At 49.1% G+C, this 27,532-nt stretch overlaps 1 protein-coding gene across 1 annotated transcript; it reads left to right on the top strand.

The window, feature by feature from the left end:
* Positions 1-321: 321 nt before the first annotated feature.
* On the top strand, positions 322-27,291 carry LOC307213898 (short transient receptor potential channel 2-like; the record flags this gene model as incomplete). Its single annotated transcript, XM_079972133.1, has 14 exons — positions 322-348; positions 1,623-1,793; positions 6,928-7,620; positions 9,336-9,548; positions 11,812-11,976; positions 12,262-12,436; positions 14,671-14,871; positions 16,494-16,656; positions 17,277-17,369; positions 18,847-19,039; positions 20,766-20,893; positions 21,957-22,026; positions 24,051-24,183; positions 26,270-27,291. 14 exons carry the CDS (start codon positions 322-324, stop codon positions 26,716-26,718), a joined length of 2,874 nt encoding a protein of 957 aa, XP_079828259.1. The 3' UTR covers positions 26,719-27,291.
* Between the last annotated feature and the right edge of the window lie 241 nt (positions 27,292-27,532).

Raw genomic sequence — 27,532 nt, forward strand, 5'->3', positions numbered from 1 at the left:
GCTGCGGTGACAAACAGCCCAGGCTCCTGGGGGAGCAGGGTGAGGCCTTGCTGGAGGCTGCCCATGGTGTTCATGTGGCAACCCAGCCCCCTGGGGGGTTGGCAGGTGGGCCCCACTGCGCTCCTGCCTGCTCCTGCCCCGGCCAGGGAAAAACAAGAGATCTGCACAGGCAGAGGGCTGGAAAGGAAAGCCTGGAGGAGAAGCAGGACGCCACCTTTTCAGCCAGGCCTTCCGTGGTTTCGTTCTGCTGGAAGGAGACGGACCTGGAGCATCCTTTGCCAGACACACCTGTAAGGAGCTGGCACTTCTGCCCTGGGCAAGATGGCACTGGAGTTCGATGGAATCGCGGTGAGTGCAGAGCAGGGAGGGGGGGCTCCCCAAGACTTTTCATGTGTGTACATACAGACATGTATGCTTCCTTGTTGTCGGCTTCTCTACTAAGATTGTCTGAACTACTTGTCCAGTAGTTGCTGGACTGCAACTACTGCAGACCTTGGTGCCAATCCAAGGAATTATTCTCACAGTTGTTTCTGTAGCAAAAATTAGTTGCTCCCTTGCCTGTCTCTCCTGCCCTGGGGCTCTGGGTGAGAGTCACAGAGGTCCTTTGAATGTGCACAAAGCAATAAACCTTTCTATATAAAATTTCCAATATATTCAGAAAACAATAAATCCTTGTTATCCACATTCAGTTATAAGATAAAACATATGCGATGGGACTTGAAAGGAAGTCAGAATTGAAGAAAAGATTTTGTAAGATAAAAGGGGGAAAATATTTATTTTCATCATTATCATTATTTTGTGTGTGTGTGTGTGTGTGTGTGTGTGTTTTGTATGGGATGTTTGAGAGGAAATAAGACGGTAAATAACAAATACCAAAGTATTGATGTACGTAATTTTTATTTCTCAATTATATTTTGTGGTAGTATGGTTGTATTATTTTTTGTAGTATAAAATCATTCAATATATACATATATTTTTTAAAAAGAGAGAGAGTCACAGAGGTCCTGCAGCCTCGCTTTTTAGCCATCCTGCACGAAAGCTCCCTCTCCATTGCACTGCCATTTACTCTCGGGTGCTAAATGGCCGGCAGCAATGCAAACCCTGATGCGGCAACCTTCTTTTTTTTCTTTTTTAAATAATATTTATTAAAGTTTCAAAAAAGTTACAAGAATAAAAGAAGAAGAAAAAAGAAGAAGCAAAAAATACAAAACACAAAAAAGTAAAAACAATTAAAAACAAATCAACCTTTCCATGTCTTGACTTTCATTTACTTGTTTCCCTGACCTCCTTGCACCTCCCTTTTTTGTATTCTAGTTCAATTAGTTATTTCAGCAAATCCTTTCCATTTTTGCTTTTATCTTAATAATTTATCTTAATATATTATAACTTTACATTCTCACCTATTAACAATCCATCTTTAAATACTCCTTTATAGCATTACTGCTAAAACCACATAACTTCATTCCACCTGATGCGGCAACCTTCTGTATCCTTTGGTATCCCTCACCCGGATAATGCATCTTGGGCAGCCTGCAGGCCTCTTTGGATAGCAAGGGAGGTGCTCCACTCCAGATGCAGCCGCCTTAGCTTTGTTACCTGGGCCTTTTCCGAGTGGCTGTCAGCAAGCCCCCCCCCCCCGCCTTCTTCCTCAACAAGCAGCTTCCCCAAGGACTCATTTTCAAATCCATTTGGCCCTCCTGTGCCAAGGCAACTGCTTGCGAATTCAATCGGGCGCAGCTAAGAGGGGAAGTGGAAATGGCACTTGGAAAGCGAGGGACTTAATTACAGAAGAGGTAATGAGCTGGGGCTCTGGGGAGGCAGGGAAACCACCTGGGCCGGGTTGGTTCTTTCCATCGCCTTTTGTGATGCGAGCAATTGCAGCAAATAAACACGGCCCCCTAATGCAGCTTTTGCCAACCGGGTGCCGATAACACCTAGCTGGCAGGCTGGACATCTGTCCAGAAAAGGTTTGTTCTAAGTGCCATCTAAGTGCCGAAAAGGTCTGACTCAAGATCCAGATGTCAGCATCAGTTCCCCTCGCTGTGAAATCTCCAACCATCTGCTCTGCTCTCCACCCTCTTCCCCACGCTTCCGTCCCTTCTGAGAGCCGTGTTACGTTTTTTCATTTCACTTTTAAATTGTATGCTACCTTTCTATATCAGCCAAGGCAGTTTTGTTGTTGTTTAGTTGTGCCCCACTCTTCGTGACCCCCTGGACCAGAGCACGCCAGGCCCTCCTGTCTTCCACTGCCTCCCGCAGTTTGGTCAAACTCATGCTGGTAGCGTCGAGAACACTGTCCAACCATCTCTTCCTCTGTCATCCCCTTCTCCTTGTGCCCTCCATCTTTCCCAACATCAGGGTCTTTTCCAGGGAGTCTTCTCTTCTCATGAGGTGGCCAAAGTATTGGAGCCTCAGCTTCACGATCTGTCCTTCCAGTGAGCACTCAGGGCTGATTTCCTTCAGAATGGGTGCGTTTGATCTTCTTACAGTCCATGGGTCTTCTTGCAGCCCGCTTCCCAACACTACTACCTCCCCAAGCCAGCGCTGGGGGAGGCTTGGGAGTGGCCGGTGGGCTGCACACCTTTGCCCCATGTTCCCAGGCTGCTTCCTGGGGGTGGGGGTGCTTTGCTGGCGGCCTCCCCCCTTCCTTACGGTGGCTTGGGGGGGGGGGCTTGGGAGATGCAGTCGAGATGGGTGCCGTCCCGCACCCCCGACGGCCCTTGTGGGACCAGTTTCAGCAGCAATACTGTAGGGTGGCGAATATAAGCCGCACAATGGGAATTTGGAAAAAAAGTGTGGCTTATATTTGGGCCAAGGGACGCAGGTGGCGCTGTGGGTTAAAGCCTCAGCGCCTAGGACTTGCCGATCGAAAGGTCAGTGGTTCGAATCCCTGCGGCGGGGTGCGCTCCCGCTGCTCGGTCCCAGCGCCTGCCAACCTAGCAGTTCGAAAGCACCTCCGGGTGCAAGTAGATAAATAGGGACCGCTTACCAGCGGGAAGGTAAACGGCGTTTCCGTGTGCGGCTCTGGCTTGCCAGAGCAGCGATGTCACGCTGGCCACGTGACCCGGAAGTGTCTCCGGACAGCGCTGGCCCCTGGCCTCTTAAGTGAGATGGGCGCACAACCCCAGAGTCTGTCAAGACTGGCCCGTACGGGCAGGGGTACCTTTACCTTTTTATGATAATAGAGTTGCTTTGCCCAGGGGGAGTTTAAATAGAACAGCTCCTGCCAGGGATGGCAATGGCCAAGTGAGTGCCTTTGTCCCCTCTGGCCTTCCATGCAGGCCACTTCTGGGGTGCTAAGGGTGCAGCATGGGCTAGACCACCTCCTCTTTTCCTTGTTCCCTGGGTGAGGACACCCCTCACCCAGCCCCCTGCTTCTGCCTTCATCCCTCAGCCCCTCTGCTTCCAGACCTGCTCCTTCCCAGTGTTATGAGAATTATAAGGCCTAAGATATAAAATAAATGTAGCAGGCAAACGCATACATGAATATATAAGCCACATGTCTGAATCAGTACAGGAAAAGTCCTGAAACCATTTTGCCTCTCCCAAATTGACTTCAAATGTTTTTCTGCAAGGACAAAGGAAATGGGAAAACCTCCCAGTTGTCTCTGTGCTCATAATGTAGCACCCTGCTTGTGGTTAACGCTTAGCTGGAATGAAATATTCAACGCAGCAATAGAGAAATTAAAATAATAATTTATTTGTCAGACAAATAAATGAGAGGCACAGTGGTATATGGTTACCAAGCTCTGGCCTGGCCTCCTGCCATTCTGGCCAGCACTTATATTTCCTTAACCCAGCCCCCTTGCTCCTCCTTTGGCTGCCTCTGTCCAATCAGCCTGGTTGAAATTCCTATTGGCTGTTTGCTAGAACCAATCACAAAAGATACAACCATTTCCTATTGCCTTTTATGGGAAATAAAAGCTATATTTATAATTGGCAAACAAGTAGCCATTAACCTCTACAAGGCACCTTAATTACCAAATCACCTTTGCCCCCTTAATTCTAAAATAGAGCAGATGGCTAAAACAGATGGTGGCTAATTCTATTTTAAACAGGTATCAAAGATCTTTTGTACGCATCATCAATGAAAGATCTCCTTCATTGGAGGTTCCTTTAAACAAAAACCTGACAACCATCTGTCTAGAGCAGTGTTTCCCAACCAGTGTTCCGCGGCACACTAGTGTGCCGCGAGACGTTGCCTGGTGTGCCGTGGGAGGGAGGCGGGCGAGTCGGGCGGCGAGAGGCCTTAGGCGCCCTGCAGAAAGGCGTCCTCTTTGTGGGTGGGTTCTCCCCCCTCCCTTAGCGCATCGTATTTAGTTGGGGATTCTGGAGAGGGGGGCGGGGGCGCGCTGGCCCCGAGCGGAACAGACGCGCCGTCGTCCCCACCTCCCTCTCCTCTGTAGCTCCAAGCCGACTGACTGAGGGTGGGACGCGGCCAGCGGCGTCCTCTCTCTCTCTCTCTCCGCCTCCCAGCACCGCTTTTCCCGAGGCGGGCGCGCGCCTAAGGCTGAATGGGAGCAGCCTGGAGGCTTGGCGGCCTCTCAGCGGCTCATGACGGGCGTCCCCGAGGCGGGAGGTGCTGAGCAGGGGCTCTGCGAGAGGGCGCGAGGGATGCGTGGTGGTGCCTGCACGCGCGTGACTTAAGAGGGCGACCTGCTGCCTCTCCTCTCTCTCCCCTCCCTCCCCTCATGGGCACGGAGTCCCCGGCACAGCTTGGCGCTACTACAGCTACAGCTGCTGCTGCTCCTGTTTGGATGAAGGCGGCTGCTTCTTCCTAACGCCCAGCCTCTGAGGGACCGCAGTCTCCTGCCCTCTTTTTTTTTTTTTTTTTTGGCGGGATGCTGAGGTAAAGGATCCCCTCACGCGCGGGCGGGCATCTCTTTGGGCAGGGCGCGTGTGGAGGCTTAAGGTGGGGAGTGTGGAGGGGTTGCCGCTTGCGAGGGGAGGGTTCATATTGTATTGGGCTGCGGTGTGGGCGACACGGCTCTCCAATGGCCAGCCCGCGGAGGAACATTGAGTTGGAGCATTTCGAGGAGAGGGACAATAGGCGCACTGAATAAAGTATTTTATAATTTTTCATATTTCTGTTTACTTACTATTTCATAATAAAGTAATTATAAAATACTTTCTTTGTGTTTATTTGATTCCTATTAAAGAGAGTTACTTTATATATAGTCAATATAGGCACAGAGTTAATTTTTTAAACATTTTCTAATGGTGGTGTGCCTCGAGATTTTTTTCATGAAACAAGTGTGCCTTTGCCCAAAAAAGGTTGGGAAACACTGGTCTAGAGTGCTCTGATGGTGCTTTCCTGCCCGACAGGGGGGCTGGGCTGATGGCTGACTTAATTTCAGGATAGTTACAACTCTTACAACTATATGAAATAAGAATCCAACATTTCTTAAATCCTTTGCATAATTACATTTAAGCCAATATATTTAATGGGACGCAGGTGGCGCTGTGGGTTAAAGCCTCAGCGCCTAGGACTTGCCGATCGAAAGGTCGGCGGTTCGAATCCCTGCGGCGGGGTGCGCTCCCGCTGCTCGGTCCCAGCGCCTGCCAACCTAGCAGTTCGAAAGCACCTCCGGGTGCAAGTAGATAAATAGGGACCACTTACTGGTGGGAAGGTAAACGGCGTTTCCGTGTGCGGCTCTGGCTCTGGCCAGAGCAGCGATGTCACGCTGGCCACGTGACCCGGAAGTGTCTCCGGACAGCGCTGGCCCCTGGCCTCTTAAGTGAGATGGGCGCACAACCCCAGAGTCTGGCAAGACTGGCCCGTACGGGCAGGGGTACCTTTACCTTTACCTATATTTAATACATAACATATATAATTTTTTTTATAAGCAAAGACGTTTTCAAAGTAAGAAAAAACTTAAAAACACTTTCTTTCCCTATTTCCATTAGCTCTTGCCCTTAGGAAAATGTGGCTCAAGTCTCTAACGGGAGGCACAATAATTCTTACTATTTACCAACTTAATTGTAGCTTAATTGTACTCTGCAACATGCAAGGTCAGTGACCTCGCTCTCAGCCTTTTATGACCGCAATAAACCAGAGGGCCTCTCTGGCCAAGAGGATGAACATCTGCCAAAATCTTAGCCAGCCTAGTTCCTGCCTGGCATGAAACATTTGTGAATTTGAACTCATTTTTAAGATACAACCTTGATCAAAAAATATAAGCTTGATAAAAATGCAGGCTTATGATTAGATGCCTCAATAAAGGGCGTATCTGTGTGTGAATAGGCTGAGCCTGTGACCTGGATTCAGGAACTGAGTATTTATCATCACAAAGGAATCACCAGACTGCCCAAATAATGCAATCAGTGATCATTCTCAGGTAACCTGGCAGACAGGTTTTGTGCTGTAGACTGCCTCTTCAGTGATGTATGTATGATGGATTGGGGGGTGGTTGTCTTGAGCTAAAAATCTTTCACTATTAGGTAGAGTGTTGACTATAAAGATGACTGTATTACCAAGAATGTTATTTTTGTTTCAATCAATTCCGGTGATTGGCAAGACAGATTGTTTCAATGCATGGCAAAAAGATATTTCTTAATATATTTGGCAAGGGAAAAAAACGAGAATAAAAAATATAATATTGATAGATGCAAAAGAAAGAGGAGGTTTTCCCCCTGTCTTTGTTGGTTGAAGGAATAGATAACATTAGCGAATTCACATATTCTATATATTTAAAGAAGATGAAATAAATGAGCAAATTAAGTTAATTTGGATATGCAGAAGATATTAAAAATAAAATTAAGAAACCGCAGAAAGAGGGTGAAGGAAGTTAAGTTTTAAAATGGCAAAATGATTGTAAAATTAGTGAAATCTATAAAATTAGTGAAATGTATAAACTTGAAAAGTATAAATAAATAAATGGGGAAAAAAGAGATTGACCCTTGTTGTCTTTCCATCCACCCCCTTAGCAACCCGATTGGAAAGAAATCGTGAACAAGAAGTTGAAGTTCCCGGAAGGCCTTCTCAACGCCATCCAAGACGGGCAGCTGATGAAGGTCCAGCAGCTGCTGCAGGTGAGCGACGGGATCCTGAGGCAGCTGGATGAGGCCGAGGACCGGGCGTGGCGAGAGGCTCTCAACCTGGCCATCCGCACGGGCGGCGAGGAGATCACCAAGACGCTGCTGCGCATTGTCAAGTTTGACTTCCGTCAGATCCACGAGGCCTTGCTGGTTGCCGTGGATACCAACCAGCCCACCGTGGTCAAGCTGCTGCTGGACCGCCTGGACCAGGAGAAAGGCCGCAAGATGGACATCAAGTCCTTCTCCTCGGCCTTGTTTGACAACTCCATCGACAACTCCCGCTTTGCCCCGGGCGTGACGCCCCTCACCTTGGCTTGTGAGAAGGACCTCTACGAAATCGTGGACATGCTGATGAAGAAAGGCCACGCCATCCCGGGGCCGCACAAGGTCTCGTGCTCCTGCCTTGAGTGCTCCAACGGCCGCAAGTTTGACCTGCTCAAGTTCTCGCTTTCTCGCATCAACACTTACAAGGGCATCGCCAGCCGGGCGCACCTCTCCATCGCCAGCGAAGACGCCATGTTGACGGCCTTCAAGCTCAGCCGAGAGCTCAAGCGCCTCTCCAAGAAGGAGCCCGAATTCAAGGTCGGTCTCTGGCCGCACACCGTGTAGGTCTCAGGGACTGGACTGAGGAGGAATGGTGGGGGATGCCCCCCCTCCGAACCTTCCGAAGGGCAGGAGGACAGTATTGATTTAGAATAGCGGTGTGCTGGTCCCGTGGGTAACCGTGAGGCGAGGTCCAAGTCCAGTCCAAGCTCGAGGGTGCAGTAGGGAGGCAGCCCGTCAAAGCTGAAGCTGGGTCCAAGGCAGGGAGTTGGGTGAGGTCAGGAGTTCCAGCAGGAAAGCAGGACAGGGTGAGTTACCAACAATGTTGCTCCCACAACTTGGGACTTGGGCTGGCTGGCTTTTATCTGCCCGGAGGTATAGGGCGGCCCCGGTCTACAGGTGACTCGCCTCTCCTGGCCTGACGGTGAGCACTCCTCCTGCGGGAACTCAGTTCCCTCCGCCTCTCTGCCCTGAGCCTCTGCAGCTCAGGAGAGGCTGGAGGGTTACTGGACCCAGAAGCAACCTCAGCTTCCCCTGACAGGGCTGGGAGAGGAGCACCTGCAGGCAATGGGTCCTCCATCACCTCAGGAGCCAGAGCAGACTCAGCTGGTGCCTGCACCTGAGGATCCAGCACAGGTGAGGACCCCTCAGGCTCAAGCCCCAGCCCTGGCTCAGCTGGTTCTGGAGGCGGGGACTCCTGTGCAGGCTGGGATTCCTCAGGTTCAGCCTCCGAGTCCGAATCCCAGGCCATCACAAGCGGTTTGCAGAGGGGCATAGTCCAGAGGGGGAAATCTGGGAAATAGCTAGAAGAGCTAGAACAGCTAGAAGAGGAAACACCAGGAGAGAGATAGCTGGCAGATTCAGTGTCCTTGGATGGCATTCCTGACCCCCCTTCACCCAAAACTAGACGGGCTTGAGAGCGATAGAACAGAGAGCACAGTGGCAACAAGCTCAGATTACCCAGTGTTGGAGTGATGTAGATTAATGCGGACGGAGGGGGTGAGCCTCTACTGGAAGGCACGCCATTTCTAGAAAGATATGCCTTCCTTTGTCACTTGCTGTGATTATTAAATACCATAGATTCTGGCGTATAAGATGACTTTTTTACCCTGGAAAATCCTCTAAAAAGTCGGGGGTCGTCTTATATGCCGGGTATGGGTTTGCTGGGCAGCGGCCAGTGGGCTCCACGCCGGGAGGAAGCCGTCCAGCGAAGCTGGCTTAGCATCGCATAAGACTGGGTGTATAAGTTGACCCGCCCAATTGGCAGCTGCCAATCCGGGGGGTCGTTTTATACACCCAGTCACCTAATACGCCGGAATCGCTCTTTTCGCTTGATCTGCTTATTTACTGCCACCGAGGGAGGGATCTGATTCCCCAAAGCCTGACAGTAGGTCAAGGTGGGGAACATCTACAGCCCTCCAGGTACTGGTGGACCACAATTCCCATCATCCCTGAACATTGGCCATGTGGGCTGGGAGCCCAACAACAACTGGAAGGCCACCGGTTGTTCCTCAGCCCTGACATCGACGTTGCATTTTAATTCCACAATATTCACATCACAAACCTAATTCTTTTAGAGGAAGGAGTTGGGGTGGGGAGTCCATGTAGACCACGCTGTGCATCTAGGCAATTCAGATTCTGCACACAGAAAAGCCGTTCTCTTCAGAATTGGGGTGGGACCTTGTGCTGCCCTTCCGAGTCGGAGCCAGACCCTTCCTTCCTTGACCCTGCCTTGTCCTTGTCCTCCCGTCCAGCCCGAGTACCTGGCCCTGGAGCAGCTGTGCCAGGAGTTTGCCTTTGAGCTGCTGGGAATGTGCCGCAACCAGAGCGAGGTGACGGCTGTCTTGAATGATGTTGCGGATTCCTCGAATGACGAGGAAGAGGAGGACCTCGATGACCAGGCCTTCGAGGAGGGCATCCCCAACTTGGCGAGGCTTCGCCTGGCTGTCAACTACAACCAGAAGCGGGTGAGCTTGTTAGAGGAAAATGGTCCGGGGGCAGATGGGAGCAGTGCTGGATTTAAGGCAGTGTGGGCCGTTCTCTTGCACAGGGCACTGAGCCAAGAGGGTGCCAAGCTATGACGTAGCACGCTTGAGAGTATGCACAGAATGGAGAGGGGGGAGGGCGCCAAATTTTGTCCTCAGGGCACCATATTACCAAAGCCTGCTGCTGGTGGAAGGAAGGTCTTGCAGTGGGCAGGGGGTCTCACATACTGCCAGCCATAATGGCCAGCAGCATTTCCCATTGTCAAAGATGCCATGGCACTTGTGTTCTGGTTGTGGACTTTCCTTTGGGGGCACCCTTTGTTTGGCCACTGTGAGAACAGGATGCTGGACCATCGACCTGATCCAGGAGGGGTTGCCGAAATGTGCGGAATCAGGTTTGAGAGAGCTGTTGCTTGTAATCTTCTCATGGTTTCCTAGCTTCAACTGGTTGGCCACAGTGGAGAAGTCTTCAGAAACTGCCCCAAGTACCTTTAAGACCCCAGTATATCTGCCTGTCTTGCCTTTCATAAACCAACAACCTTGTTCAAAAGTCCATCCTGCCTCTTGTGTTGTGTCCATCTCACGCTTATACCGGCCATATACAGTGGTACCTAGGTTTATGAACTTAATCCATTCTGGAAGTCCATTCTTAAACCAAGGCGTGCTTTCCCTAATGAGGCCTCCCGCCACCACTGCCCTTCCACTGTTCGATTTCCGTTCTTAGACCGAGGTAAGATTCACAAACTGGGACCCTACTTCCGGTTTTGCGGAGTTCGTAAACCGAATCGTTCGTAAACAGGGCTGTACTTAAGCTGAGGTTCCACTGTAAACCATTAAGGGTTTTTCAGAGCCATTCTTAATGAGACCCTAAACAGCAGTGGGGCAGGTAGTCCTGAGACCACCAGGCAGGCCTTTGCTTTTTGAGCAGGTCAGCAACCTTTTTCAGCCATGGGCCGGTCCACCATCCCTCAGACCTTGTGGTGGGCTGGAATATATTTTGGGGGATAAATTAATGAACGAATTCCTATGTCCCACAAATAACCCAGAGATGCATTTTAAATAAAAAGACACATTCTACCCATGTAAAAACACGTTGATTCCTGGACCGTCTGTGGGCTGGATTGAGAAGGCAATTGGGCCGCATCTGGCCCCCAGGCCTTAGGTTGCCTACCCCTGGCTTTGAACCAGGAGAGACCTTTCCATCTTATTTCTGTCATGAATTCTACTCAATATACTGATCCAGAGCAGAACTCCAATGTATAGTTAGCAGAGTAAAAACTTCAAACACGTTGCAGGATCCCCCCCCCCCCCCAAAAAAAACAGACCAGAAGCAATTATATTTCATCTAGCAGAGCTTTACTGCTACTGAAGGCAAATGAGCATAATGGTCACAAATCCAATACATTCAGGATTGGCACTGTCCGTAAGAAATCCAGTTGCAGCAGACTTAACAAACTTACAACAACTTATAATAAGATACTAAAATTTAACACTAAGCATACTGTGTTCAGAATAGCACGCCAGAAGGAAAAGATATAGAAAGAGAAAGTGAAACCCAGGCTCCTACTGGCCTTACTTTTATAGCCAGCATCACCTTAACAGAAGAGATAAGAGAACCAGTTTAAGCCAGCTGTATTCACAGCTTCTCTGAAGGAATAACCCAAACACGATGCACCTTCTACTTGTTTCTTTCACACAGAGAAGCTGGCAGAACCCTCTTGAATTAATTAGAATACACCAGTTCTGCAGAACTGGCAAAAATGACAGACAGACTACGAGAAAAAGACAACAGTGACTTTGAAAAAGAATGGGAACCACTTACCCGGTATATTATATTTGCAGAAACAAAGAAAGTCTATAGACTTGATGGCAGGATTTAAATAAACATTCACATCATCAGTATTAGAAAATGTGCAGAAGATAGAGAAATATTGTGTACTTATTTTCATCTTTATGTTTTTAGGTTAGATGTTATTGTATAAATATGTTATTAGTAATTTTTCTTTTAGGAGGTAGCAAAGTGGGTGAAACAAATCAGAAGCGGAAGTTGGGGGAAGCCTAGGAGGGGAGGGAGGGAGGAATGTATAGTAAATGTCATGGATATGAGATGTATGTAATGAATGAAAAAGGAAATTGAATAATTTTTTTTAAAAAGGAATTAATTAGAATAGGAGAGATCTCTGCACATCAGATCAATACTTTCTGCACTAAGAAATGCAATCTGACAATTCCCCCCCCCCCGCAGTTTGTCGCCCACCCCATTTGCCAGCAAGTGCTGTCGTCCATCTGGTGTGGGAGCCTTCAGAGCTGGAGAGGCAGCACCTCGCTTTGGAAGGTCTTCGTCTCCTGTTCCATCTTCATGGGGATGCCGTTCCTGTGCCTCGTCTACTACGTGGCCCCCAAATCCAAGGTGAGGGGTTCGTGGCCGGGCTCCTTTCTTGGCCTCCACAACAGACAGATCAGCTTTATTATTTATACCCCGCCCATCTGGCTGGGTTTCCCCAGCCAATCTGGGCGGCTTCCAACAAAAGATTAAAATACATTAAAATTAAAAATACATTAAAATTTAGACTACAATTCCCAAAACACCTAGGGGCATCAGGTTTTGGGGGTGCTGATGTACGACCATGGTGTGTGTGCCCCCTCTTTAAAACACTGTGTGCAACTCGCTGTGTGTTTTCTCATTCCTCCTCAGTTTGGCAAAATGCTGAAAATCCCCGTTATCAAGTTCCTTCTGCATTCGGCCTCGTATGTCTGGTTCCTGGTCTTCCTGCTGGCAGAGTCCCTGGTGCTGGAGCACAACAGCGAGACTTTTTCGGGGCGGAACCAGGACATGTGGGAGACCTCGCTGCACATGATATGGGTGGCAGGTCTGTGGCCCAGGGCAGAAAGGCAGGGGAGGGCAAGGATGTGGGCAGGAGATAATTCTCCACTACCACCTTGAGGGCAACCCTGTGTTAGAATTCCTGCTCCATGATTGCAGTCATGGGATTGATGTCTATCACATGTCTGTATATGTTTTGACTCCACAGAGTGGCAAGTGATGGAGACCGGCTGTTTGTGTCACTGTGTTCTATGAAGTAGAACTATTGTCCTTTGTCTCTTTGCTGTCTGATGCTAAAGAGAGAGGGAGCCATGTTGCAGAGCTCCATGTGTGTTTATATGTAAATAAAGTAGATTAGCCGAAATGCTGAGTTGCTGAGGTCTGTCACGCAAGCTGCAAAGACTCCACAGATCCTTAAGTGTGCTGATGTCTGTTGGCATCGGTCGCTGTGATGTTTGGGCTGAAGAAATCTTATAACAATCAACCAGGAGGGAGGGAACATACCAGTTAGGCATGTGTATCTGCCAGGGTCCTACTCGAGTGTAGGACGAGCTCCTGACACCCGGATCCCTCAGTCCCACACTCTGTGTGGGCTATTATGTGTCGTCCAGGTAAAGATCTCCGCTTAAAAGAGCCAGTGTGGTGTAGTGGTTAAGAGCGGTAGACTTGTAATCTGGTGAACCGGGTTCGTGTCTCCGCTCCTCCACATGCAGCTGCTGGGTGACCTTGGGCCAGTCACACTTCTCTGAAGTCTTGCAGCCCCACTCACTTCACAGAGTGTTTGCTGTGGGGGAGGAAGGGAAAGGAGAATGTGAGCCGCTTTGAGACTCCTTCGGGTAGTGAAAGGCGGGATATCAAATCCAAACTCCTCCTCCTCCTCTTCTTCTCCTTCTTCTTGTAAAAGGAAAGCATTCAGCAGGCACTGAAAAAAAAAAAACAATAGAAATGGCACCTACCAGATGTGTGTCAGGTTCAAGTTGCAGAGGATAGGTCACCACACTAAAGACCCAATTCCTGTATGCCACGGATGTCCAACTCCCAAGAAACTGCAATCTACTCCCAGAATAAAAAACTTGTAGGGGGTGCCAAGGTTATTTTGCTTTGGAGGGCAGGAGCTAGGCCATAAATCGCTCACAAAAAAATAAAGCACGCAGCGATAACTTTGTCTTCCGTTTTTGCAGTTGTGCGCAAATGAAGGACAGAGCGAGGGGGTAGGGCCGGATGTCCGCCCCCCCCCCACGGAGGAAAATGAGCCTGCTATCGACCACTATCACCTGGGGATCAACCTGTCGATCGCTTTCGACCGGTTGGACATCCCTTCTGTATGCCACACAGAACAGACCAGCTGATGAATATTATTTTAAAAGCCACAGATTAACAAGCTATGGTTTATAGGCCAACAAAAAATAACTTCACATTGTGGTTTGCTGCCAGGAAACAAGTCATGGATTGGGCTGGGTTCCCACATTCAGGGCTGGGTATTCCCATTCAGACAAACCATCGTTAGTCTGAAGAAGCCGTGACCTTAGCATTATGGGCAAACGGAGACAAAGAGGGTAAGCTTAAGTGGAGAAAAAGAGATTGAGAAGAGGCATCAGAGGTTGACAGATGTTCTGCCCCTGGCAGTAGTCCCAGCTGGGTGATGGAGTTCTGGCCAAGTCAGGGACACCAGTTCACATACCACTGGGACCACTTCCAGGTTCAAGAAACAGAGTCAGGTCAGGTTCCAGCAGGGCAAAGTCAGACCAAGCAGAGTGTCATCCCAAATAAGCAATATCAGGCAAGGCAGAGGTCAAAACCAAAAAGGCAAAGAAGCAAGGTAGGTTGCCCTCTGGATAGTTTTCAGGGGAGCCTAGGCTGGAAGTTGGACAAGGCAGGCTTGAATGTTGCTTCAGCAGCTGAACAACCCAGGTGGAGCCTCAAAGAGGACTGCAGCTTCCTCTGAGCATCCCATCCTTGTTGGGCAAAGCCTCTGAAAAGACAGCCTGTTTTAGGAGCTCTTGAGGCTGGGTCTCCACTATGGCCTCCTCTTCAGGCCAGGGAGGGACTGGCATCACAGACCACCTGGTGCTGGAACTTCTCAGGAGCCCGAGATGTCAAAAGACTAGCTTACAGGACACACACTCCTCCTCGCAGCCCAATATGTCCCCTGAACCCATGGCCTCTTCCCCCAAGGATGGGGAACCAGAGCCCTGGGCCATGGCAATGACCAGCCAAGGTTGCCCCTCTTCCAGCTGTGCCCAGTGGTGGGTTTTGATCCCCTGTGCTTTCTTCCTCCAGGTTTCTTCTGGTTTGAGTGCAAAGAGGTTTGGATCGAGGGCTTCCGCAGCTACCTCTTGGACTGGTGGAACTTTCTGGACATCGTCATGCTCAGCATGTACTTAGCCTCCTTTGTCCTCAGGCTCCTGATATTCTTCCAGGGCCGTGTTTTCTGTCTGGATAACAAGGAGTCTGCAGAATGCCGTTACTACACAAAAGCGGGTGAGCACCTCCCACAAGCTGGGACCTCGTTCCTTCTTCTGCATTGGGCACTGACTCCATAGGTGCATCGGCTTGTGAGTTCGATAGAACATGATAGATAGATAGATAGATAGATAGATAGATAGATAGATAGATATAGATAGATAATACCCGGCTTTCTCTCTGACATGGTGCTGGAGGCAGGGAAGCGCTGAGTGCAAAAGCACTTCGACTGTTGGTAACCCTCCAATGCTGCCATTAAGAAGCAGTGGTTCTTCTGTTCATTGAGAATTTAATTAGGATTATTGTACAGACACCTGCTGGTAATGATGGGACAAGATCAAAAACTGCCGAATTGAAAAGCTACAAGGCTGTACAGATTTAAATCGGAAAGAAGACTTCATTTGATCTAAAGGACTGTATGTGTGTGTGGCGGGGGGGGGGGGAGCCAATGGCTTTATTAATGACTTGGCAACCCCCTGAGAATACTACTTTGTTGTTGTTCTTTAGTCTTTTAGTTGTGTTCGACCCTTGGTGACCCCCTGGACCAGAGCATGCCAGGCCCTTCTGTCTTCCACTGCCTCCCACAGTTTGGTCAAACTCATGTTGGTAGCTTTGAGAACACTGTCCAACCATCTCGTCCTCTGCCGTCCCCTTCTCCTTGCGCCCTCCGTCTTTCCCAACATCAGGGTCTTTTCCAGGGAGTCTTCTCTACTCATGAGGTGGCCAAAGTACTGGAGCCTCAGCTACACGATCTGTACTACTACTACTAATAATTCATACAGCAAGTGAAGATGAAGGGAGTCGGGAGTATAGATATGGATTGCAATGACAAACAGAACTGTGTGAGGAAAATATAATAGTAATAATTTTAGGCATAAAGGATCAATTGATTAAAACTAATACAGTGGTACCTCGGGTTACAGACACTTCAGGTTACAGATGCTTCAGGTTACAGACTCCGCTAACCTAGAAATAGTACCTTGGGCTAAGAACTTTGCTTCAGGATGAGAACAGAAATTGTGCGGCGGCAGCGGGAGGCCCCATTAGCTAAAGTGGTGCTTCAGGTTAAGAACAGTTTCAGGTTAAGAACGGACCTCCGGAACGAATTAAGTTCTTAACCCGAGGAACCACTGTACCTCACACAGGAAGAAGAAAGGAGAACTTCACTAGCGAACTTATAAATTATTAAATGTCTTAATACGAATTGAAGTTAAATCATTGTAGCTGTGGTATAAGGGATTTTATCAAGACTGGATTCTAATTGGACTGAGCAATAGTTTGGAAGCAGAATTAAACCGAATTATTAGACCTTGAAGCATGAGGGGCCATGTAAATTTTATAATTGGCTATGTGGTTGATTTGTATTTGAATTGGCATTGTAATTTGGTTAATTGAAAATGAATAAAAATTATATAATATAATAATAATAAATGGACTGGGGCTGATGGGAGCTCAGATTGTCTGGAGGGTCCCAGCTTGCGGAAGACACACTTTGGAATGTAAAGGCTTCAGACATGGGTACAGGGCTGTGACCAACATAAACCTTGCCCCATGAGAGGCTGTCTTGCATGATGTGCGCCACACACCCAGCACAGATGCCCCTTGCTTTTCTCTGACCCTTCCTCCCCTTTCTGACCCAGACCGTCAGGAGTGGCACACTGAAGACCCCCAGTTCATCGCTGAGGTGCTGTTTGCCGTGACCAGCATGCTGAGCTTCACCCGCCTGGCTTCCATCTTGCCCGCCCACGAAACCTTGGGGACCCTGCAGATCTCCATTGGCAAGATGATTGACGACATGATCAGGTTTTTTGGGGGGTGGGGTGGGGGAATCAGGCTCTTTCCCTGCCATCATCCTTGTTGGCTCTGCAGTGCACTGAGCCTTCTCTCTCTCTCAGTGAATCCCATGTCTCCCAAGTCTCTGGGGCATCACCTTGGCCCCTGAATGCAGTCCCGATATAGGACATGACTAGTTCTTGCCTTGAAGCGGAGACCTGTTTTGGCAAGGAGGCCAGAGTAGCAAGCTCAAGCCCAGCTGGGAGGAATGGGGCAGCAGCCTGTGTCTGTGACATGAGATAGTTGTCCTGAATGACTCAAATGACCCCAAGTATAGGATAGACCACCTCCTTCCCTACCATTAAGATGGGCAGAAAGGCCACTCTTGGTAGTTCCATTGCCCTCAGAAGTTTGGCACCCTGGGAAGTGGGCTTTATCTGGGGCAGACTCTACCCCAGGGAATTCCTTCCCCATGGAGGTGTGTCTAGTATCCTCATTGAATAGCTTCCATCATATGCTAAAGGCACACCTCTTCACCTGGGCCATGGACACCCGAGATACATATTTTAAGCCCACTCTTCTTGACTTTGTTTTAGATGGTTTTAGGTCTTTTTATTAGCTTTTTGGGTTGTGCTTCTTCCCCTCTCTAGGTTCATGTTCATCATGATGATCATCTTGACTGCTTTCTTGTGTGGGATGAACAACATCTACGTCCACTACCAAGAGTCTGAAAAGCTGGGGAGGTACGCCAACCTGCTTGTACTTTCTACAGAAAGCACAATCAGCTCACATGAAATCAATATACAGTCACACCTTGGAAGTCAAACAACTTAGTTCCCAGATGTTTTGGCTCCCGAATGCCGCAAACCCGGAAGTGACTGTTCCGGTTTGCAAACTATTTTTGGAAGCCGAACATCCCACGGGGCTTCTGTGGCTTCCGATTGGCTGCAGGAGATTCCTGCAGCCAATCAGAAGCCGTGGTTTGGTTTTCGAATGTTTTGGAAGTCAAATGGACTTCCGGAATGGATTCCGTTCGATTTCCACGGTACAACTGTAGTACGAAAAACAAGGTTGGCTGCAGTCCTTCTTTTTTTGGTCTCAGGAGAAAATCCAGAATCAAATGTCAGTGCCACCACCATGTGCAAATCGCAAAACTTTGCCAGAGGCAACTGGTGAATCGCCCAGGCTATTAGTATTTTTCAAGAAGGATTTGAGCGTGTGCTGGAACTTTAGGTTTGCAGAATTAAAATGAATTCAGGAGCTCTGTTGTTCTAGTGCGACAAATCCACAGTCTGGAATGTGATAGCAGAATGCATTGAAACATGTGGGATGAATGAATGATTAACAGGAAGACATGTAAACACCCCACAAGCAAATCGGGATGCTCATTCTCCTATAAGCATGCCATAATCAACAAATAATAAGGAACGCTCAGCAAAGACTGGATATAATCAAACTTCCGCATAAGCTTTGAGCAAGTAGATCAGGATGCACGTTGAATAAATATTGAATAAAGAGGTTTTCTGAACGTTATAAGAAAAAACCTGCTGCTTTTCCCTTATGGGGTTCCCGAGAGCCCATATAGAGTCCTTTTGTAGGTTCTCTATTGGTAGGAGAAAATAACAGAGGCCAACCAGAGAATATTGAGAATCAAAGCAGCTCATAAGCCTGATCTTTTTTGATCTGTTGCAACAGGGTGCTCCCCTCACACTCAGGAAAGGAGGAGGAACCCGAACAAAGGTGTGCCTGCCCTTATATAGACATTTTAAGTTCTTTGCCCTGGAGCTCCAGACCACCCCTCCATACATCATACATACATCACAGAAAAGGTGGTCTACAACAGAAATTTGAGTGTTGTTGTTTTTCCTGTCTGGCAGGTTTTCTGATAATGCCTTATCTGATTGCCTTTCCTGATAGTCTGTCACCCTTTGAAATGGTGATTACTCAATTCCTGAGACAATGGGAAGGCTCCCTGAGCCCCTCCCTCCTTGCAGAGAAAACATTTGGTCAGTTTGGGAGTCAAATTGGTTTCAGGTCAGTCTTCCTGTGCTGATTGATCTATGTACGTGCTTGGTTGGTACATTTATGAACATTTATTATATGTCTAAGACCTTAAAATTATTATCACAATATAAATGCAGTAAAGAAGCAACGCTGTAGGGGGGAGTCACCCTCCCCCTGCCCCAGCTCTTTCAGCTTGCTATCCCTTCTCCCCTGCAGCTTCAACGAGACATTCCAGTTCCTCTTCTGGACCATGCTTGGGATGGAAGAACACGATGTGGTGGACATGCCCCGGTTCCTCATGGCTCAGCTGGTGGGGAGGGTGCTGTATGGGGTCTTCACCATCGTCATGGTGGTCGTCCTCCTCAACATGCTCATCGCCATGATCACCAACTGCTTCCAGAAAATTGAGGTGAGTGCTGTTTAAGGTGCACTGGAACGGGAACTGGGGGGTACAAAGGGACAGGTGAATGCCCCACTTGCCGCTAGGGATGTAAGGAGGCTGTGATTTCTCTCCTATTCGGCATTTGTCAAAAATCAGTTCTGTTCCGCTACAGTTCAGCTTCCACTAAACCCTGTGCTATTCGTCCTGCTATCTGCTGTGGCTGAAACTTACATTCCTTCATTATTTGATATATTTCAAAGGAAGGGAAGTGTCAGTGCTGTAAATAATTACGCCTGTAACATTTTCAGGCTACTGACAGGTATGCGGACGGCAGGGGTTTCCATTTTTGATGGAATTCTCCAAACATCTCTAATTGCATATCCACCAGCAGTAATGGCCCTTTCCTGCTATTGGTCAGGCTTGGTATAAGTTAAAGTAAAGGTAAAGGGACTCCTGACCATTAGGTCCAGTTGTGACCGACTCTGGGGTTGCGGCGCTCATCTTGCTTTACTGGCCGAGGGAGCCAGCGTACAGCTTCCGGGTCATGTGGCCAGCATGACCAAGCTGCTTCTGGTGAACCAGAGCAGCACACGGAAACGCTGTTTACCTTCCCGCCGGAGCAGTACCTATTTATCTACTTGCACTTTGACGTGCTTTCGAACTGCTAGGTTGGCAGGAGCAGGGACCGAGCAACGGGAGCTCACCCCATGGCGGGGATTCGAACCGCCAACCTTCTGGTTAGCAAGTCCTAGGCTCAGTGGTTTAACCCACAGCACCACCTGGTATAAGTTAGGGTTGCCATATTTCAAAAAGTGAAAAATCTGGACACACAAAAAAAATCACACAAAAATAATAATGAAGTTTTGAGCTATTTTTAAGGAAACACGCCAAAATCTACACTTCCAGCATGGGTTGCTATATGTACGGATTTCCCCAGGCACTTCAGTGATTTCTACCCGAATCCTGGCTATGTATGCCACCCCTAGTATACATCATCTTCAGCCATTCCTGGGCTGTGCCAGCCTAACCACGGTGGTCCTTGCATTGGTGACCTGAAGACTTGGTTACGGAAACACACTTTCCATGGGGCTGCCCCTGTGTTGGGTCCAGAAGCTTCAGCACGTGCAAATTGCAGCAGCCAGACTGCTTACAGGAGCCGATCGCTGGCAACGTGCTACTCCACTGCTGAGAGAGCCAGGCCGATGGTCAATTTGCTACTGGGCCAATTTCAAAGTACTTGTGTTAGTTCACAAAGCCCTAAACAACTCAGGCCAAAAGTGGCTTTAGACGGATTCAGTGTTCTCCACTGAGATCACCACGATCCTCTGATGGGTTTGATGGTTCCCTGAAACCCTCTGACATTTGGTTGGCCATCACTTTAGTGCCCTGTGGAACTCCCTGCCAGTAGAGGTTCACCAGAAACCATCCCTGCTATATTTCAGATGTTTTTGGTTTTTGGAAAACTATATAGTTTAGGCAGGTCTTTGTAACAGGATTTTTGCGTGTGGAACCAATCAGCATTTATTGATATTGTTAGTTATATTTTTAGGGATACCCTAGCTTCTTCTATTCTCACATTCCTGCGGGCAAGCACTGTCTTGTTTCTTGATAGTTCTATTGATCTTCTGTAAGGTCCTCTGGGAGACTTTTTGTGGAGCTGAAGAGCAAGGCAAAGATGCTCTAGATAAATAAAGAGCTCCCTTCGTATTTACCGGAGTCTTCATTGCCGCCTCTTCTCTCCTGTGCTCTTCAGAACGATGCCGACGTGGAGTGGAAGTTTGCCCGCTCCAAGCTCTACTTGTCTTTCTTCAGAGAAGGCTTGACGCTGCCGGTGCCCTTCAACATCATCCCGTCACCAAAGTCCATCTTCTACGCCGTCAGGTAATTTGTCAGGCTGCTCCTGGGACCCTTGAGGTGGGGAGACTCTGGTAGTTCTGGGTTAAATTTAGCCCTCGGCAGCAGAGGACTGGTTTAAGGATTGGCAGACTCTGCAAAACTGTTGCTTTTACAAGCACAATGCCCCGTCGTTCTGCCCGGACACTGAGTTCCAGCTCCGAGGGCCTTCTGGCAGTTCCCTCGCTGTGAGAAGCCAAGTCACAGGGAACCAGGCACAGGGCCTTCTCGGTGGTGGCGCCAGCCCTGTGGAACGCCCTCCCACCAAATGTCAAAGAGAACAACAAATACCAGAATTTTAGAAGACATCTGAAGGTAGCCCTGTTTAGGGAAGCTTTTAATGTTTAATAGACTATTGTATTTTAATATTCTGTTGAAAGCCTTCCAGAGTGGCTGGGGAAACCCAGACAGATGGGTGGGGTGTAAATAAATTATTATTGTCATTATTGTCATTATTATCATTATTATTATTATTATTATTATTATTCTGCATTTGCCGGGAACCAGTCCTTGAATGTGACAGCCCATAATAGCAGGGCACCATCATTGCATTATTTCTGGAACCCACCCCAAACTCCCCCCCCCGCCCCAGGCAAGGCTATTCAGTCATGTTATTTTAAAATGAACTTTTATTATGTTTAATGCTTTCAAGATCCTATGCCCTTTTAAAATGGTTTTTTGGGGGGGGCATATTGGTTTACTGCTTTTATTTTTTATTAGGTATTTTGTGGTTTTTTTTTATCTTGATTTTATTCTGTGAACCAACCTGAGACCCCCAGGTATAGGGAGATATATAAATTCAATAAGTCAATAAAATCAATAAAAAAGATTTCTGATTTTGTTTATATTTTGATGCTGAGTATGTTTTTAATCCTGGCTGTTATTGAAATATCTTGATGAATAGTTTCTCTTTTGCAAAACAGGATATATATTTTTTCAAATAAACAGTATGTAAATTTAGTTAAATTTATTATTAATAATAATAAATATTACAGTCAGCCTTGCTCACGGGCCTCTCGGCTCACCTCTTTCTTTCCCCGTCTTCTCCCAGGGGCCTCTTCCGCTTCCTGTGCTGTTACAAACCAAAGCGCCAGCAGAAATACCCCCCCATCTCAACCATCGTAAGTTCCCTTTGGGGCTGTTTCAAGGGGGTGTTCCTTGCACCAAGGACTCTGCTTGCAGTGGGTTGTCACGCTCCCTTCCTAAACTTTTGGGGAGATTGGGGGAGAGATGCCCATTCCCCGCCCCACGAGTGCCTCTTGGCAGTAGCAGTTGAGAGGGTGGTGTGGGAGTCCTGCATCCCTGATGTTGTAAACAAAATTTGCCCTTTTTCCCTTATGGGGTATCCAAGAGCCCATATAGAGTCCTTACGTGGGTTCCCTATTGGCAGAAGAAAATAACAGGCCAACCAGAGAATATTGAGAAGCAAAGCAGCTAGTAAGCCTGATCTTTATTGATCAGTTGCAACAGGGTGCTCCCCTCACACGCAGGAAAGGAGGAGGAACCCAGAACAATGGCGCGCAAGGCCTTATATAGACATTTTAAATTCCCTGCCCTGGAGCTCAAGACCACCCCTCCATACATCATACATACATCACAGAAAGGGATATAACCCAAGACCACCCCCCACAAACATCATACCTGCATCACAGAAAAGGTGGTCTACAACAGAAATTTGAATGTTGTTGTTTTTCCTGTCTGCCAGGTTATCAGATAATGCCTTATCTGATTGCCTTTCCTGGTAGTCTGGCCATTCCTTTGATTCCCCAATTCCTGTAACAAGGAAGGTTTTTTCCTCCCTCCTTGCAGAAAAACATTTGGTCAGCTTGGGAGTAAAAATGGTTTCAGGTCGGTCTTCCTGTGCTGATCTATGTATGTGCTTGGTTGGTACATTTATGAACATTTATTATTTATATATATAAGACCTTAAATTTTATTATTACACTGGTGACATCACAGGCCCTCTTGAATTGACAACAATGGACCTTGGGTTAGGGTGGCTTACCTGACCTCCCAGCGTGTGTGTGGGGGGGGGGGGCTCCTGCTGGTGAGTTCGCACAGGAATGACCTCCCCATTGACTTGCCCCTTGCACTCTTCCTCCCAGTAAACAGCAGCAACTCTGTTGCCAGGAGGTCAGGTCCATACCTCCCCACAACTCCTCCACGCACTACCTGTTGCACCCATTTTCCTCCATTCAGTGACATTTATAAAAGACTGTTGCATCAATTAAAAGCAGCTAGGCCAAGTGCTTCTGTGCTGCACCAACAAGCCTGTGCACTCCTGGTGCCATAATTGTTGGGATGCGTCCAAGGAAACGGGGGCAATTGGCAGGCCCCCCACTAGCTCCAGCCCACCGGCCGGTAGCCGGGCGATCTCCAGTCCTTGGATCAGCGTGTAACTGCGACTCGAGCTTCAGAAACCTTCAGAAGCTGAGCACGCAAGCCAGCAGAGTAAAAGAACTCTTCGCAACAGAAGGGCAGATAGAGGCTGTGTGAAACGTATTTACAGACATTTTATTCAGCATCAGGACAAAGGGAAAAACAAGTCTTCTCCCCTTTGTGTCCAAGCAAGCAGCATAAGCAAAAGCTATACACACAACAGAAGTTCCCAGCAAGCTGTGCTGGAATGTAAATAGACATGTGACATAAAAGTCCACACATCTGCTAAGGTGGAACGGAATAGCATAACATCCTCCCCCTTTCCGTCTAACCTGTATCACCTGTGGTTCAACCCAATTGCAGCTGCTGTACACAGACCTCAAGCTGTTCTTTGTTAACAACCTTAGACAACAGATCTGCAGGAATTTTGTTTCCTGGCATTTAGGGCACCTGAATGAGTTCTTTCTGAATACACTCTCTTGCACGATGTAACTTAATCTGCAAGTATTTGGTTATAATGTCCTGCTGTCTACTGCTTTTCAAATAATTGCATCTGTTTGTTTTTTGACTAATTATTTTGGAAGCCACGCCTTTCTGGGCACGCTGAAGCATGCGCAGAGTGCTTTGCAGCCACAACCTCCTGCCTGCTAGCCTCCAGATGTAGGCCTCCCCCCCCCCAGGGCCCTTCTAGGAGGTGTGACCCCCTTCTGCCATGTTTCGTTTGGGAACCCTGTCACCCCCTGACTCTGCCCTTCTTCCCCCCCAGTCTAACCCCTCCACGGATGAGGGCGGCCAGCGTATGGAGGGCCGCGCTGCCTACCGGCGCCAAGTGCTCAAGGCGCTGGTGCAGCGCTACATCGACACGGCCCGGCGGGAGTTTGAGGAGAGCCGCAGGAAAGGTAAGCAGTGTTGCCTCGGAAGGGGGATCCTAATGGGGTGCCATGTCCAGAAGGGCTTGCCCACCACCCTCCCTGCCAGACTTCTGCAACCAGGTGCCCTCAGCTGTCTCAACCACAGCTCCATCAGCCCCAGTCAGCTCTGGTGTAGGTTCTGGGAGTCCAAACCAACTGGCGGGCATTCCCCGCTCCCTTTCTGCTTGGTTCCCGTATCTCTTTCTGTGAGGCCTCTGTCTCTTCCAACCCCCATTGCCCCTACGGTCCCTGCTTTGCAACCCATCTGTCCTGCTTCCTGCAGCCACCCTGGTTCTTCTTGGTGCCCCCACCCCGGTTGCCCCCACAGCTTGATGCTTTGCTACCCCTCAAGGCTTACTGTCTCTCCCACTTTGGGTGGGATTCAGTCAGAAACACCAGATTCAGGTTGCACATTGAGAGCTGATTGGGCAGTCTTGTGCAACAAACCCACTTCCCCAAATGCTCTCTCTTTTTGCCCTAAGGAACATGGTGGGATAATGCCCTGGAAAGTGTGGGAGGATGCTTGCTTTGACGCAGCATCGTCTAACCTTCCTGCAAGCAAATCGGAATGAAGGCTCAGTAGATAATCCACAATATCAAACATCCCTACAGATTAGTGCTCCTCATGGAGGAGCTGTCTCCAAAGCCTAGATGAGGGGAAACAATAGGATTGCTAAGGTAAGGTAAAGGTACCCCTGCCCGTACGGGCCAGTCTTGACAGACTCTGGGGTTGTGCACCCATCTCACTTAAGAGGCCAGGGGCCAGCGCTGTCCGGAGACACTTCCGGGTCACGTGGCCAGTGTGACATCGGGCTCTGGCGAGCCAGAGCCGCACACGGAAACGCCGTTTACCTTCCCACTAGTAAGTGGTCCCTATTTATCTACTTGCACCCGGAGGTGCTTTCGAACTGCTAGGTTGGCAGGCGCTGGGACCGAGCAGCGGGAGCGCACCCCGCCGCAGGGATTCGAACCGCCGACCTTTCGATCGGCAAGCCCTAGGCGCTGAGGCTTTAACCCACAGCGCCACCTGCGTCCCTTAATAGGATTGCTAAGTGACTGGAATTTCCATGGGGCCTGGGCAGAAGCGCACTCCCACGAGGGTTCCCTCTTTTGTGTCCTTTTGGTGGGAATGTTCAGGGTGGCAGGAGAGGATATATTGTTTATTAATATCCTCCCCACTTTGCGCTCTCTAGTTCCTTTACTTAGCAGAGTTTACATCCCCCTTTTTACATGCACAGCGGATAGCTGGTTGCAGGCTCGTGTGAGCCTCTCACTATTATATAATTCAGCCTGTCTATGATTGAATTGTACGTTCCTGGTAAGTTCACTTGAATACCTCTTAAAAGAATAAAGACGCCAGTGGCAAAACTACTTGCCCCGCTACCGGGGGCGGAGAGCAGGCGGGGTGTGGCTGGCGCCCCCTGGGGGCATGGCGCCCATCCTGGGGGCATGGTATGCTGCCCACAAGGGCATGGCGCACCTCCCGAAGGGGTGTGACTCACATTCTGGGGCGTGATGTGCCACCTGGCGCACGGGGGGGCGGGGCGGGGGCGGTGCAGCATATGTCTGGGAGGGGTGCTGTGATGGCACCCTACTGGAATAGTGATGCCGGGGGTGAACTGCTCCCTCCACACCCCCATTCCTCTGCCAGTGAAAGACGCGACACTCTTATTCAAAGTCAATAAAATAAGTTTACTCACATCAGTTCACAGCTGGATTCCTGAAGGCAGACTTAGTTACAAATATGTACCTGTAGATCTACCCCATATGGGGAATAATCCCAGTGCTTCTGCTAGCTGAGAGCTGGCAGAGCAGTCCTAGCTAGAAGCTGGTCAAATGAAGAAGGAAATGAAACAGAGAGAGGTGTGCTGCATGACACGTCCTTTTGTTACCTGGACAGGTTAGGTCACGCCCACCTTCTATCACATGCGAAAGGAAGGATGCTCCAGCCAGGAGGAACAGGAAGTTTCGACTGGCTGAACCAAACATTCCCTCGAATGTCTTCTCTAGCATTACAAGGAATGTTGTACCTGACTGCCTCTCACGGATCACATCCCGCACTTTTTGCCCGCAGATCTGGGGAACCGCCTGACAGAGCTGAACAAGTCTGTGCTGCGCCTCCTCTCTGACATGAAGCAGCTGCGCCACACCGTGGCCGACAGCGGCACGGCGGACAACCCCTTGAACGGGACCAGCGTCCTGCACAAGTACATCATGAAGGTGCACAGCAGCTTCCAGAGCTATGACAATGGAGCAGGCGGCTCTGTGCAGGCAGCCCCCACGGACGCGGCCTTGCCCCAGGATGGCGCCGTTGCCAACGAGGACGCAACGCCGTTGCCTCAGGAACTCTCTGAGGGACAGGAGGAAGCTGAGGAAGGGCCGCCCCAGGTGGAAGCCGAGGAGAGACATCCTGGGGTGGAGGCTGAGGAGAGGCCGCTGGAGGTGGAAGCTGAGGAGAGGCCACCCCAAGTGGAAGTAGAAGTGGCAATTGAAGAGAACCCCGTAGGAGAGCCAGAGACTTGATCTGCCTTCTCTCCAAAGACAAGGGATCTGTTTCATTCTCAGCCGGGATCCACTGTAGAGGGTGGTGTTTCCATAGCAGCCTAGGGAGGAGTCATGCTTGTAGAGTCTGCCCCGTTTCTGACATGTCCAGGGGGCAACGCAGTGTCCTTTCTTAAGCCAACATCCTTTGCCAAGCGAGAGAATGTGTATTTCACTTATCTGGCATGACGGCTCCTTACTGAGCAGAACCATAGCTGTGAACCTTTTTTGCGGGAAATTCCCTTATTTCAGTGCTGTTTCCCGCTGCTTCCTGCTGCTATCCCAGATTGTTAGATATCCCGTAGACTTTCCGTGGGAGAGGTGAGGCTGCTGATCCCTTATTTTCGAGGCTGCTGATCCCTTATTTTCAAATCCGAATGTTGACAGCTATGAGCAGAACGGGAAGACTGTGAAGAGCTACAGTGGTACCTTGGGTTACATACGCTTCAGGTTACATACGCTTCAGGTTACAGACTCTGCTAACCCAGAAATAGTACCTCAGGTTAAGAACTTTGCTTCAGGATGAGAACAGAAATTGTGCTCTGGTGGCATAGCGGCAGCAGCGGGAAGCCCCATTAGCTAAAGTGGTGCTTCAGGTTAAGAACAGTTTCAGGTTAAGAACGGACCTCCGGAACGAATTAAGTACTTAACCCGAGGTAAAAAGGTAAAGGTAAAGGTACCCCTGCCCGTACGGGCCAGTCTTGACAGACTCTGGGGTTGTGCGCCCATCTCACTTAAGAGGCCAGGGGCTGTCCGGAGACACTTCCGGGTCACGTGGCCAGCGTGACATCGCTGC

The sequence above is a fragment of the Podarcis cretensis genome (genome assembly GCF_951804945.1).
Source record: "Podarcis cretensis genome assembly, chromosome: 4".
Taxonomy (NCBI): Eukaryota; Metazoa; Chordata; class Lepidosauria; order Squamata; family Lacertidae; genus Podarcis; species Podarcis cretensis.